General features: G+C 38.2%; 1 protein-coding gene across 1 annotated transcript in view; it reads left to right on the forward strand.

Moving 5' to 3' along the window:
* The window catches only part of csmd3b (CUB and Sushi multiple domains 3b), a 466,880-nt gene that overhangs the window by 95,049 nt on the left and 356,865 nt on the right, over nucleotides 1-14,966 (forward strand). Inside the window, exon 3 of the mRNA XM_082185594.1 lies at nucleotides 10,680-10,792. Within this exon, the coding sequence (XP_082041720.1) occupies nucleotides 10,680-10,792 (113 nt within the window). The remainder of the gene's footprint in view (nucleotides 1-10,679; nucleotides 10,793-14,966) is intronic.

Raw genomic sequence — 14,966 nt, forward strand, 5'->3', positions numbered from 1 at the left:
TGGTAATTTTTACAGCGGTTGTGCTGTGTATTGAAAAGCTTGTAATTACCTCGACACTTCAGTTTACATGGAGCTATATAGTGTTTGAAAAAATAAAATACCATAAAAGTAGGCTAGTTTATACAAATCAAATCATATACCATATTCGAAGTCTTCTAAAGCCATATATTCACTTTTTGTGAAGAACAGACCAAAGTTTAAGATGTGGAAGTTTAATCTTGGAAACACTGTCCTTGCTACACGTCACATGTAGTTACTACATGCTATAGTTAAAACTATATATTATTTATAATTGCATGCAACTAACCCTAAACCAACCCCTATTCCTAACCCTAAAAAGCCATATCTTCACTTTGTGTGAGGAACAGACCAAAGTTTAAGATGTTATTCACTGAAAAATCTTGGAAACACTGTCCTGGTTTGTAGTTACTGTAGTTAAAACTATAAATGATGTATAATTGCATGCAACTAACCCTAAACCAACCCCTATTCCTAACCCTAACCCTATAGTAAGTACATGTAGTTAGTACTCAGCACTTAAATGTATAATTTCACTGTAACATGGACAGCTTAAAATAAAGTGTAACCAAAAGCTCTCATTTAGCTGTGGATCCAAAGTCAAATATGGCAGATTGGGTCATTTTTAAGTAGACCGTTTCTATTGCAATTAAGAATCCGCATCAAAAAATGGTTTGCATACATAAAGATTATGTTCTTGAACATAACATCTGAAAAGGTAGCAAAGCAAAGTCTTTCCGCCAGGAGCGAAACCCACTCTTCTGTCGTACACCACTATGTTTGCCTCATAAAATCCCAAGCTCATTAGCCAGACAAGTGCATCCGTGTCCGTGTTAGCGAACAGAAGGTTCCGTATAAATAGCAGGGTCTGCTTGAGTGGGAGACTGGAACTGTCCTCGGCAGCAGATTGAGATGGGGGAATGGAGGCAATTTCCCCCCACTGAGGGAGAGATGGTGAAATGGGGGTTTTGATAAGGCCTGTGTGAGTGGTACGTCTGGCTGGGCAGATATAGAGGGAACAGAAGGGTTTTAATCTGGGGTAGTGAGCTGAGGCATTAGCAGCTGGGGTGTGCCAGAGCCCGACGTATACTTTGCCACACAACTTTGTGATTTGTTTCGAGGCGTCGGAGATACAGATACAGTTTGATTCGCTGAGTGGTCACAGATATTGGAAATGAATCTCTCTTGAGGACGCCTGTCCTCGTTTAATTACTCTGCTGATCGGAAACTCTTTGAAAGTTAAAATCTGAAGCGGTGGTTCTTAACTTGACTGGCTCGGGTCGTTCCTGTTACGCAGAACCTTTTGAGCTCTGTCACTTTTTTAAAACAAGTCTTAAATTGGAAAGAAACAATATCATTTTTTTCTTTTTTTTTAGCTGATGAACGATGGAAACATTGACAGCCAATCAGAAACCATCCTGCTGTAACGAGCGCAAGCATTTAAAGTGACAGACAAGCACGCGCTTAGAATAAACAGAATGATATCATCCGCTGGGACACTAATATAGTTATCTTTATAGTTATCGTTCTTGGCGTGAACAGGCCTTAAAGGGTGCTCTAAGTGATGTCACGTGTTTTTTAGGCCAAAATATTTTTTGTCACATCCAGCAAACATCTCCTCACTATCCGCTAGCTGCCTGTCCCCTGAACACACTGTAAAAAAACGCGGTCTGTGTAGACAGCCCAGGCTCCACAAACGGCAAGAAAAACAAACTGGCCCAACCTGGACCACGAAACATGACAAACAGTGTTCCAGCCAATAACCGACAAGAATGATTTGGGGGTGGGGGTTGGGGGGGTTAGTGCACATGAAGAGGGGTGTTGGAAGTGGAGGAGAGAGAAGCATGAAGAGGGAAGTTAGCTAGAGGAGAGATGTCCTAGACAACGACTAACGTTCAAAATGTATATTCTTGAGAATTTTGACATGGCCGACACACGACCAAAGAGACGACGTTCCGATGAACAAATAACAAAGAAGAGGGAAAAGGAGAAGGAACGTGTGAAGTCCCGAATTTACATCGGAAAAGCGTTCAAAAGGTGGCGAGAACTCCGGGAGCACTGAAGGGGGGGGGTGGGGGGTGGACGGGATGAGGAGGAGGGAGGGTCGAGCTAGCCTCCGTTTTGTTTGACAATACCTTGAACGTCAACAAGAAGTGACTTCACCCAACATCGCTTAGAGCACCTTTAATATAGATGAAAGCCTGAGCTCATGCCAAATGGACAAATATTATTAGATAATGCTGTCTTTAACCAGTGAGAAATTGAGTAAATATGACTGAGAATGATGCTGATGTTCATCATCACTGGAGTGAACTTGTGAAATGTTTAAAGGTGTTAAAATAGATCTGGATTTCTGGCCAGTCAGTTTCTCAAAGTTGTTCCCTCATTTCATTGTTACAGGATTTTAATACATCAAGCAATGTTCTGAAAATTGCATTTTGGGGGAAACTTGTTTTAATAGACTCCCAAAATGCTTATTTTTCCTGCTTCATAATTTGATACGACTGTCAGTTTGAGTTACTCTCGTTTATAGCTACACAGAATTGTTTACAACGAAATGTCCCAGGTTACTTTTATTGACTTTCACAATCGTGGCAATTGCATGAATACTCAGCTCAGGTCCATTGTTATTCAATGTGACGCAAACTTTTGAGGAAGTGAGTTTAAAGTTATGAATGACAATCTGCAAGAGACATCTTGACAAATGAAGATGTGTGGACTGTTTTTCCTCATGAGAGGCTTTACATCTTTTCAGGAAACCGTGATATCATCAGTTTTCATTTGCCTGAAAACTTCACCGGAGCCTGACCCCCTTTTCCCAATATTTACGGTATATTTAAAAGTAGTGTCTCATAATGAGAAAGTGTCAAATATCAAAATGCATATTAAATGTATGTTCAGTCATCAAAGACTGACTTTTATCTGTTGCTTTTCATTCCCATTGCTGCATATGTGCTTCCCTTTATCCCTTCTTTTTGCCATATAGCAGCATATAAATTATGTTATTGGATATTATGTCATTGAAATATAAATAGACTCACACAGCAGAATAGTAAAGAAAGCTGCCAACATATTTCAGTGTGCAGGTGTATACATATATTCATACAAAATTGTGTCCGTCTCTGTTTTGCCAGTTATGGCCGAATATACTGCACTTATGATTTCTCAAAAGACAGCATAATTTGCAATTATATTTTGAATTTTACAGTGAATATCACAAATGTGTTTGTTATTACTCTTTGTTTTATTTCTAGAAAACCAAAAGGCCCAATTAAGGTTTTATTTATTTATTTATGTCTTACTTTGACACTTAAATAGCAGTACCAACTTTAATTTTTCATCATCCATGCTTTAATATGCAGGTTAAATTATTCACTCTTTTTGTGTGCTATATTGTACAGCAAAAATAAAAATATTAGTAATGTGAAATATAATTTGTTTTTAAATGTATGTGTTTATTTATTTCTAAGAACATAATAAAATATTATTATTTTTATCAGTATTGGCCAATATTAGGTATATTTCTGCTAATACTTTATATATTCAATTATTCATGCTAATTTCCCCTATTTGCATTTTTCTTCTGAAGTACGCAGAAATCAACGGAGATGACGATATCTTCTCTGGTAAAAGATAAGCCAATTCCCTTGAGAAGAAAAATGCAAAAAAAAAATAGCTGTAACCCACGCAACTGAGATGACTACAGCTGACGACGGCATCTTGGAAGTTTGTGATAAACGTTGGCGCATCTCCTGTGACGTAGGCGCTAGCGACGACGTATAATGACGTGTAACGGTGTAGAAGTGGTGTCCCATTTCTTAGGGGAATATTTTCACCCCTACGCCTTGCCACTCTGTTTCGAAGGGGCAAGGGTAAGGGGTAGGCAAAGGGTAAGGGGTAGGCGAAGGGTAAGGGGTAGGCGAAGGGTTAGGGGTAGGCGATAGGGTAAGGGTTAGGCGAAGGGTAAGGGGTAGGCGAAGGGTAAGGGGTAGGCGAAGGGTAAGGGTTAGGCGAAGGTTAGGGGTAGGCGAAGGGTAAGGGGTAGGCGAAGGGTTAGGGGTAGGCAAAGGGGTATAAAATAGAATTGGGATTGGGCCTAAGGCACCTTGTTGCTTTGGGGGATCTGCAAGGTGTTTGACCAATTTAAAGTGGACACCTTTGATGTCACCGGTGAAAAAAAAAAATTAAAAAAAAACAAAAAAAAAAAACTGATCTTGATTAGTGGGATAAAACATTCCTGGTGCCATGTTGCCATGTTGGGAAAGTGAAGGGGTAAGGGGTAGAATTGGGATTGGGCCTTATTGTGTGACCTGTGTCTATTTCTGCAGTGAGTGAAATGAACTGTCTTGATCTTCATGGAGTGCATTAGTTTTGTATTTGAGGTCCCTGAGCAACACACGAGACCTCATAACCCTGTTTAAATATCTTTATTAAACCCATCCGTCTTAACTCTCCTCCTAACGTGTTATTTTCTCAAATTTGATCGTGTAATCATGGCAAGATGAAAATAATCAAATAACCATACAGTAGGTACTGAACCTTCCCTGTTGAATTACATTATCCTTTTACACTGGAAGACTTTTAATGAGGGGGGAAAAAAAAATCAATTGACTTGAATCTATGACTTTGAATATTGCATTCTGATTAAGGACTAAGTACTTGAATTTTCACTTACAGAATGTTTTATCTGCTCATAAGCTCATACTGTATATGAAACAAATACCCTGAAACAGATGCTATACTGGAGCAGATCAAACCCTCCAATCAAACCTCATATTTCCACGATTTCCCACTGCATTTTTTTCATTCCTCACCCGGGTTGCTTTACCACTCTTTAAGCGCTTAATGAGACAGACAGAAAGAAAGACAGAAGGAGAAGGGGAGAGAGAGGCTGACGGAGAGACAGAAACAGAGAAATCTCATCAAGGAAATAAATGAGTATGTGTACAAGCGAGCATATTTGGCAAAATGTAATTACCGGATTAAAAGGAGAGAAATGCACATTAGGAATAAAGCAACATTAGAGGCAGGGGTGTAATGGTGTCTTTGCGGAAATGTTTCGTGATCTCCGAGCAGTGGATCAAAGTGGTTTTTATTTTTCTCATCCTAAAACAGGATCTGGGTAATTTTCTACCATGTGGGAAGCGCTCGTTTGACAGCAGAAATAAAAATGAAGTATAGACTGCCCTCTCCATTCAAAATGAGAAAGGCATTATGTTCATGAATCATTTAGGACAGTGAACGTTCTTCCAAGACAAATATGTGTTCGGTAGATGTCAAAAAAGTGTTTGAGGACAAGTAAAAGGAAACTAAATATATAAAAGCTTGATTTTAACATTGGAATGTAAGGTAATGCCTTTACAGAGGTTAGTCAGTGAATATCATTGCTGACGGAATTGGAAATATTGGTGTTTACTTCTACAAAATGTGAGAATTTCCAGCTGAATTACTGTTTTTTGTTTGTTTGTTTTTTGATGAAACCAGGGTTAATTTTGTATATTTCAAAGCATTTTGTTACACTTATATTCAGAAAATAGACTAAAGACTACAGTCGTAAATGAAATCACTGAAGTCAAGTCAAGTCACCTTTATTTATATCCTCCTGGGACCCAGGAATAGACGTTTGTCCACTGTAGTGGACATTATATTTGAGTGCATTTCTCTCATACATGTCACATGTCACAACCTGTGTGTCCTGTAAAGAGCAGATTCAGGACTTTTCAGAGATACTAAATGTTTGGAGGTTTCACCATGAAAACAACTTCTCCTTGGTCTTTAAAAATGACAATGTGATCAAATGTAGCACTCTTATGGAAATGTGATCATATATTGTAATTATAATTTAAATCTGACTACTTTTCAAATTGTATTTCATAAACCAACATATCAGGAAAACGTTATGGGGTTTCAAATCAAAAAATGACTTTCTGTTACAGAACAGGGCGTTGATTTCATACGTGTGTCCACTGTAGAGACATCAGGACTTACATCATGTTTATCAGGCATTTTAGGAGACAAGTGAATATGGAAATAAGTTATACATCAAAATTCCTATGAAATATTAGATATTATTATTAAAATGTTGCTAAGTATTACTCCAATTATTACACTTCTTTTTTCATTAAATGTTGCTCCAAGAACACGTTAATGTGCACATTAGAGACTATTCAGGAATATTCATTTATGGCCATTTTACCCACATATTGCATAGAGTAAAATGGTGCATCAATTCATTCCGTTATATCTTTCATAACATAGTTGAGAATCATCTTCATACAAATTTTTGTTAAAATAAATCCTGAAACCCCAACATTTATTGGTGATTGAATTTTTTTTATTTTTTTTTTAAATCCCATTGTTTTTGCCTATACATATAATTTCATGTCATTTTATTTTTTAAACAACTGAGTCCTGGTGTCCACTATAGCATTATATATGAATAAAATATCATTTTTCAATGATTAAAATGATTACAAATGATTTTTATTTTTTGTAAAAATTTTTTACCATTTGTTTCTTATGCTCTAAACAATGTGATGACATGAGAAAAAAAAACTAAATTCAAAAAAAAAAAAATGTCTGGGTCTCAGAGGATATAACGCTTTTTACTATACAGATTGTATCAAAGCAGCTTCACAGTGATAACATGAAAATAATACAACAAAGTTTGTTTCTAGAAGAAAATTGCGTCACAGTCCAGCTTAAGTAAGGCAGATCAATAATATTGTTGAATATTAAATGTCCCCAACTAAGCAAGCCAAAAGCCAAAGCAACAGTGGCAAGGAACCAAAACTCCATCAGTGACAGAGATGGAGAAAACAAACAACCTTGGGAGAACCCAAGAACCCTGGCCAACGAGCGAACAGTGTATGATTATGATTCAGGCCGCATTACAGGTCCTCAAACATGAAGTACTCAAACATTCTGTAAACCTTGAAATCCAAACAGCACTTAAGTTTGAGCTGTTTCTGTATCGCCTCTGAGCATTTTATAAAACACTCGAGGTCAAAGGTTTGTTGCTAGAACACTATTGCCTACACCGGAATCTTATTTTCTGGCCATTTTTCTGTTTTCAGTTAAACCATCCTTTTAATCCTCTAGCTCGTGTGCCAGGCTGGTTTTTGACCCTGTCAGTATGGTGCTTGTTAAAGTGTGCAGCGTGAGCTGATTGGTGGCTGGGAGCTTGAAGACAGGGGAGTTTGCTGCATGTTCCCGGGCCAAAAGCAGAATGTCCAAGCGATTTAAGCCCTGATGATCATATAAGGAGAACCGGAGAGTCGAGGCTCACGACTGTTTTGGCTAAGGGCAGAGTGAGGAGATAGATTTGTTCCAACTCACGTAGTAGTCAAAAAAAGCAGTTAGCGAAGCCCTTGGGGACGGTCGGAGTCTGTGAACGAGCTGCTGTTCCTTTTAAAGAAACTCGAGCGCCACTGATCTCCAACAACCTTTAAAAGCGGGTCCGCCACGCAAGCGGCCGTTTGCACGCGTGCTTAAACTCACTCCCGAGACTGACTCAGAGCTGAATGTAACATCATATCTCATATTTTACTGTAATATTAAGTAAAAGCAAACCTTTTTGTGGTTTCAATGGTGTTGTATTTTTCCCCATTTTTTTTCTAGTCTTAAACCAGTTTATTTTCTATTTACATTTGAACTATTTCCCCACCACTGTTTTTTATTTTTTTATTTTTATTTTTTTACCAGACATTTTTGACCCCCAGAATATTTTGTCGTATGAATATCTGAACATGCAATATATCAAAAGAAAGAACAGAGCTTCTTTTCCATTACACCCTACAAAAGTGATAATTGCGTGTTTTCTCCTCAAAATTCGAACTTTGCATGTGCGCCTCTTTGTGAATGTTGGGGTATATTTAAATTATTTGTTTTTGTATGTGATTTTTGCAATTTTTATAAGAATAAAGGATGTTTACATGAGAAATGCAAAGCAGGTATAGCGATTAGCTTATTCTAAAATGCTACAAACAACATATCTCTGCCTCATCATATAACCAAAATCCACATTAGATCGGAAACACACAGTTGCTGCCTTACATTTTTAAGTACAATCTTCTTGGATGTTTAAGTCAATCCAACTTAAAGCAACACTAAAGATTATTTTGTACCTTAAAATAATGTTTCCAAAATCGTTTCAGTGGTTCAAGTCGTAACAGCGTGAACGGCACTTCTGCATTCACTTTGTGACCTTCTATCCACTATAACCACACTATGCAAGTTTGCCAGATCGGTTAGCGGATCTGTAGTTCGAATGAGACATAAGAAAACTACAAATTTGACTTGCTTTACGGCAAGCGTTACAATAGTCATTATTTTGTTTTTCTTCGTTTCTGATGTCGCAATATACTTTCATGAAATCATGCGACATACTCTATCTTGTCTGTGGACATCGTTCATTTCAAAGCCGGCGCTGGATAAACAGTGAGCGTGTGTGTGACGGTAGACTGCGGGCGGCGAAATTATTTACGACAGCGGTAATGGACAATTCCACTTCCAACCTGTAGGGGGACCGAAGAGGAAAAGTGCTTTGGTGTTGCTTTAAATTACAAAAAAACATATTTTGATGAGTTCAAGCAATGTAAAAACATGTTTTGTATATATATATATATTTATTTATTTATTTATTTATTTATTTTACAGTGGGTGGTTTACAGTGAGTAAAAGCGTAGTAATAATCTCATAAATTGGCATGTATAGCTTGATGCCAATTGCAGCCATAATTCTCCTGTCTCCCAGATATGATTGTATGTATTTCATATTTCATGATGCATGTTGTCAAAAGAATTCACGTAAGGATGAGTCGTGAAGATTACGAAAACGAATCTAGGAATGACTAGATTGTTGGACTTCAAATCACTAGGGGTTGAGGCAACAAAAATAACATTGTAACGAGGTATTTTATGGATACTGTAATATTATTACTGAAATCTTATTAGTAATTAGTTACACTACTAGTTACGTAACACATTGCTAGTAATGCATTACTGCCCAACACTATTTGTAAGGTCATTTGTGCAGATTTTCAGACAATATAGTAATTACTGTTGCAGACTTCACCCACTTGTGTTCTCTTGGCTATTTAATGCCTTACTTCACATTAAAATGCACAGTACTTTGTATATAAAAGTCTTACGTTAACACAGTGTCCTAAGGTGCAATCAACAAGTTATATAAGTGATTTATTCCAAATCTGAATTTGAACAGGACATTTTCTTAATTTGTTTGGCTTCGATTTCTGTGGCATCACACTTATAATGCCCAATCACTAGCATCAACAGTTCCCATTAGCGCTTACATGATTTATTCTCCTAAAATGAAATAGCTTCATTCCAAGGCTTTCACTAGGTGCTATTTCACCTCATTAATATGGTTGACTGAACATTCGAAGGTAAAGAGAGATTATACTATGTTAAGAAGCAACTGGGTCATGTGTGGATTTATGAACATAGGTCTTTGAATCCGTTCTCTAACAGTCTTTGAAGTTTATGACAAGTTTAAAGGTTAATATTATTAAATCAAAACGGCAGTGTTCAGAGGATATTATGCATAGGCATCTATAAATATTTCAGTCTCACTGTGAGTTCATTAGCATAAGCAAAAGAAATGCTGTCCACGTGACACACATTAGCTGACACATGCATATCTGAACACACACACACACACACACACACACACGCACACACACACACACACACACACACACACACACACACACACACACACACACACACACACACACACACACACACACACACACACACACACGTTTAAAAACCTTGTGCATCCTAACATGTTGCTGACCTAATGGATTTTTCAACCGGAGATAACCGGCATCAACACATGATTCCCGTATGCAGAGTGTGTGTGTGTTTCGTCAGTGTGTTTGGTGGTTTATAATGTTTCTGCTGCTGTCTGGAGGCCCTTAGAGGACAGGTTTGACGAAATGTCTTCTTTGCATGCACACGTAAGCTTTGGGGATTATTCTGGAGCTTAAAGAAAGCAAGGAAGATGCACAGTGCTCTCACCTCAAGAATTAATGCAATAATATGAGCACTTGGAGAAGACTGGTTCATATTTAACTAAACATTGCCACATCCAATTAGTATCACACTGGCATATATATATATATATATATATATATATATATATATATATATATACTGTATACGCCATGTTGTCATAAGCACTGATCTTTTTTTAATTATAAGCCTGCTACCTTATGTTATATGTTATTTGTTTAATCAAAGAAATAATTGGAGCTTTGGACCACATAAAATTAAGTTCAGGGTTGAGTTCAACCTTTGTTTCTCCATATTACGAAATAAATGGACTACTACAAATACATAATTATACATATGATTTTTAATGCAGCTTGACAACCCAGTCACTTTCATTATATATATATATATATATATATATATATATACTCCATGGTGAGTAAATAATGAAAGGTTTTATTTAAGAGTGAACTATTAGTGTAATTCCTTTCAAGAAATCATCAGCATGGCATTTTTCATTTTTATTGTCACAATAATTACAAAATGAACGCCATGTGTGCAGTGAGTGCTGGAACCTTCTCACCGTGATATGTGTATAATATCTTTAATTTGTAACGTTATGTTTTCTGTCTTTGCTCTCTTTAGGTTAACGGGTTTCCAAATCCCTCCTCCCATCACCAGCACTGGGTCTGTATTCTCGCTGAGACTCACCAGTGACTTCGCCGTGAGCGCGCACGGCTTTAAAATCTATTATGAAGGTAAAGATTCCAGTCCATTCTATGTCGTGCTACATCTTGTTACACCACGTTGTCATTTATTGTGCATATCAGATCAAATCTGCGGTATTAATTAAGAGCTGCTCTGCTTGGCGAGTTAAAGGCGATCTGTGCCAATCATAATTGTGTTTATTAAACCTCAATGACGAGGTGGTCACTGACTAAAGACCTCATCACTCCCTATTAAACCTCATCAAATTACTGTCTTTTAGACACTTGCATTAAATTCCAGGAAGATGGCTAAGTGTATTATATCACCTTCTATTTCATTAATTTAGCATGTTAACTAATGGATAGTGAAGGGTACATGCCGTCTTTCTCTTTATTGCATTAGTCGTGGGTTTTTCCAGTTGCTTGGCTGTGCTTTTGAGTCTCCTAGTCTTATTTATGAAGACCTACAGGCTGAGGGTTGGTTCGATTTTGTGTGTGTGTGTGTGTGTGTGTATGTGTACAGTATATGTATATGAGTATGTATGTATATGTATATGTATATGTATATGTATATGTATATGCATATGTGTGTGTGTGTGTGTGTGTGTGTGTGTGTGTGTGTGTGTGTGTGTGTGTGTGTGTGTGTGTGTGGGTGTGTGTGTGTATTTAGATACTCAGCCTGTAAATAAATAAATCAATTGATTGATTTTATAGAATTTCTTTTCATACCGCTATGCATTACTTTGCTTTATCAATACAACTTTAAATGACACTATCTGTCCATTACATGTCTTCATACGATGTGTCATAACACATATTAGCTGCACAGCTGACTTATTTTCTTATCAGAGTGTTTGTCGGCTGGATAAATGTGCGGAAACTCGTGGACTCCCCGTATCAGCGCTGGGAGTGAGACGGATGAGTGTGGTCTGGCTCATTGTTTGATCTGAGTCAGCCTGAAGCATCATTTACTGTGTTGTTTCAGTGTCTCGGCCTGGTTGCCTCCCCTTCCCTTTGATTCATTTTTGGATCAAACAGTGCTGGGAAAAAGTGTCTCACCACTGCAGCGTCAAACTTCTTTTCTCAGAAAGCTGTGGGCCCTAATTCGTTCTTTTAGGCAGATTAAGGAAAAGTGATTGTTAGTCCATAAGAAGTAAAATTTGGCTTAACTAAAAAGGGATTTAAACTTTTTTTGGGTGAAATTTCAGGCTCGTTTGTTTAAATTTTGGAATTTTGGGAAATATTTAAAGGGGGGGGGGGGGGGGGGGGGTGAAAATGCTATTTCATGCATACTGAGTTTTTTTTTACACTGTTTAAGAGTTGGATTCCCATGCTAAACATGGACAAAGTTTCAAAAATTAAGTTGTACGTTTGATGGAGTATTTCTGTGCCAAAAATACTCCTTCCGGTTTGTCATAAGTTTCGGAAAGTTTTTTTCGAGTATGGGCGTGTGTGACGTCAGATGGGGCGGAATTTCCTTATACGGGTCCTAAGGGCACTTCTCCCGGAAGGGCACACGCGCACCCGTAGACCAGAGCGAGAGAGCGAAAGCAGTACGCCCATCAAAGCGCTGTGCTCGGCTTTAGGGAAGTCATCAACGGAGTTGTGCAAGTGTTCTTGGTTGTTCCCTGCATTTCGACGATGATTGTTTTATAAACAAGGCCCAGTTCGACGCCGGATTTGCAGATCGTCTAATGCTTAAAGGAGACATATCATGCTTTTAAATCGTTCCTTTTTACATATAAATCATACATTTGTGGTCTATATAAAGCGGAACTGCAATGCTTGGGTCTGAATTCCTCATTATTATAGCTCCACAGGCCCCTTTTCTGATAGAACGTCTGAGAGCAACTCGTTTTGGTGCGGTCTCTTTAAATACAAATGAGACACTTCATACCCCGCCCCCTCTCCAGGTTGTAGCGGTGACACTCGGTTCAACTCCACCCCGTTCGGCCATTTTTGTAGTTTGATGGCAGATATACGATTATCTAGCGGCACAGAAACATTTTATTCACACATTATTAACAAAATGTCAACAACGGAAGACTTGTCCATCCAGCCTTACATGTTCGAGCCAGAGTCGGAGCCGGAGCGAGATGAAAATGAAGACGACGAACCTGCAGAACAACGTCTTCATATGGATGTATCGCAATGGTGTGTACTGTATTTACACATGAAACTTTGGTCTTCCGACCTTTTACCACCGTGTCGATTTATTTTGATTAATATGTGCGAGGGAGAGAGAGCAAGACAGCGTCTAGTTTGGAGACGGTGAAGTCTTGTTTACACTTTCGCCTGGCTCTGAAGAGAGAGAGTGCGCGCGCGCGCGACCGGGTCTCTCTCTCTGCTCGTTCTTTCAGTTAAACATGCGCCCTGTCACAAGCGCAGCAGTTCATCTACATTAGACGGTGTAATGAAGCGTGTGGGTTACTACATCCAACAACCGAACATTTTAACTTACCCTCTCGTAACTTCTGCATCCTTTAGCTTGGACTACAAAATTGCAGCGAGAAATAAAAATGGCGGATTGCTCGAAGTGGTGGGCCGGAAGTCAATGTCCTTATTTGGCAGTTCCGCTGCAAATACTGTGACGTAATAGTTCAAAAAACATCATAGACAACAGAAAAATCTGAACCGGTTGAAAAATATGACCAAAACAGAATATAAAGATATTAACGAAGCACCTGAAGAGAATAATTTCAACTTTTCTGTACTTCTAAACACTCCAAATGTACAACAAAATGCATTTAAGGGCTAAAAAAGTGGATTTAGCATGATATGTCCCCTTTAAGGATGGAGCAGTCCCAACGATAAAGGTTCACGGTCGTGTGTTTGAACCGCAGGCGGTGAGTAAAACTGCTTCAAATGTCTGTGTGTTGTTAGCTATCGGCGCGTAAGCACAGCAAGTAAACAACATGATCACGTATAGTTAATGTATCTATGGAGCATGCGATGTATGGTGTGTGTGTGATTCGCGCTCGTGATTCTTTAGCTCCGCCCACACGCCACGCCTCCAGCCGCTCGGTTTTTTTCCGGAAAGACTCGGTACAGCCTATCTTTCTTTTATAAATATAATAAAACTAAAGACTTTTTGGAGATATGAAGGATGCAATACTACTCTATAGGTACTCAAGATTAACATGAGATTGACTGAAACTGAGTGTTTTACCCCCCCTTTAAATTAATTTTATGTATTTATTTATTGGTGAAACATCAACTTATGGTGTCATTAATAGTGCACAAAAAATTTGCAATATGAGGATATAAAGGTGCATTTTTTCTTTCTAAACACAGATGTACTATTATTATTACTATCATTGTAATACTATGATAACTTGATGCTCTCAAAGTCACTGTAAAGGCACTCATGATTTTTTTTTATGGAGGCTTTTAACCATGATTTTATTTAGCAGTTTATTTTCTTCCTTCTTTTTAAATATGCTTATAAAAGACCCAAGTAGAGTGACTGACCTTCATGTTTAAGAATGTAATCTTTATATAGAGCAAGCAATCTTTATATGAGACTTCCAATGTGTGCATTGCACTGGTTATATAGCCCTGCACACAGTGACATTGAATTGGTTCACAATCACAATCACACTCCACATATCTGTATCATCAGCTAGGTTTGCTTGGCTGTAATTTTGTCATGTAATGCTGCATTTGGACAGACAAATTACTCTCCCCTTGATGCCTGGTTAGTGCACATTTCGCACTAGTCTGTCAGGTCGCATAGAACACAACTAGAGCGATCATAACTTATAATAATGTGCTGTTTGCATTTTTCGCACAACTCCAAAATCAGGAGATATTCAACATCAAGCAGAAACTGAGATGGAGATGTGAAGTACGTGCTTTCCTGATTCTTTACATAATCAAATGTTTCATAACAAGGACAGCAGTTGGGTATGCATAGCCTCATCTAGCAGTCTGTCCCAGAAATGTTTGGTTGAATAAGTGTTCATGCAGAGCAGAGTTCCTGGTATGACTGGTAATGATCTCATGATTTAACATGGGTGGATGGAGGATGAGGTTTGGAGGTGTTGCTGTAAGTCGATTTAGAGGATAGATGGACGGGAGTGTTTCTTGTCGATACATTTGTGACATGTGGCTCTTACACACTTTGGCTCCTTCAAGATCTCTGGATAGTAAATGTAGGAATGTACTGTATGCCAGCTCTTTTTACATGAGTAGCAGTAGCCAAGTTCAGCAAGTAAGATCTCAA

This window comes from Leuciscus leuciscus (assembly GCF_965113295.1).
Source record: "Leuciscus leuciscus genome assembly, chromosome: 12".
Classification (NCBI taxonomy): domain Eukaryota; kingdom Metazoa; phylum Chordata; class Actinopteri; order Cypriniformes; family Leuciscidae; genus Leuciscus; species Leuciscus leuciscus.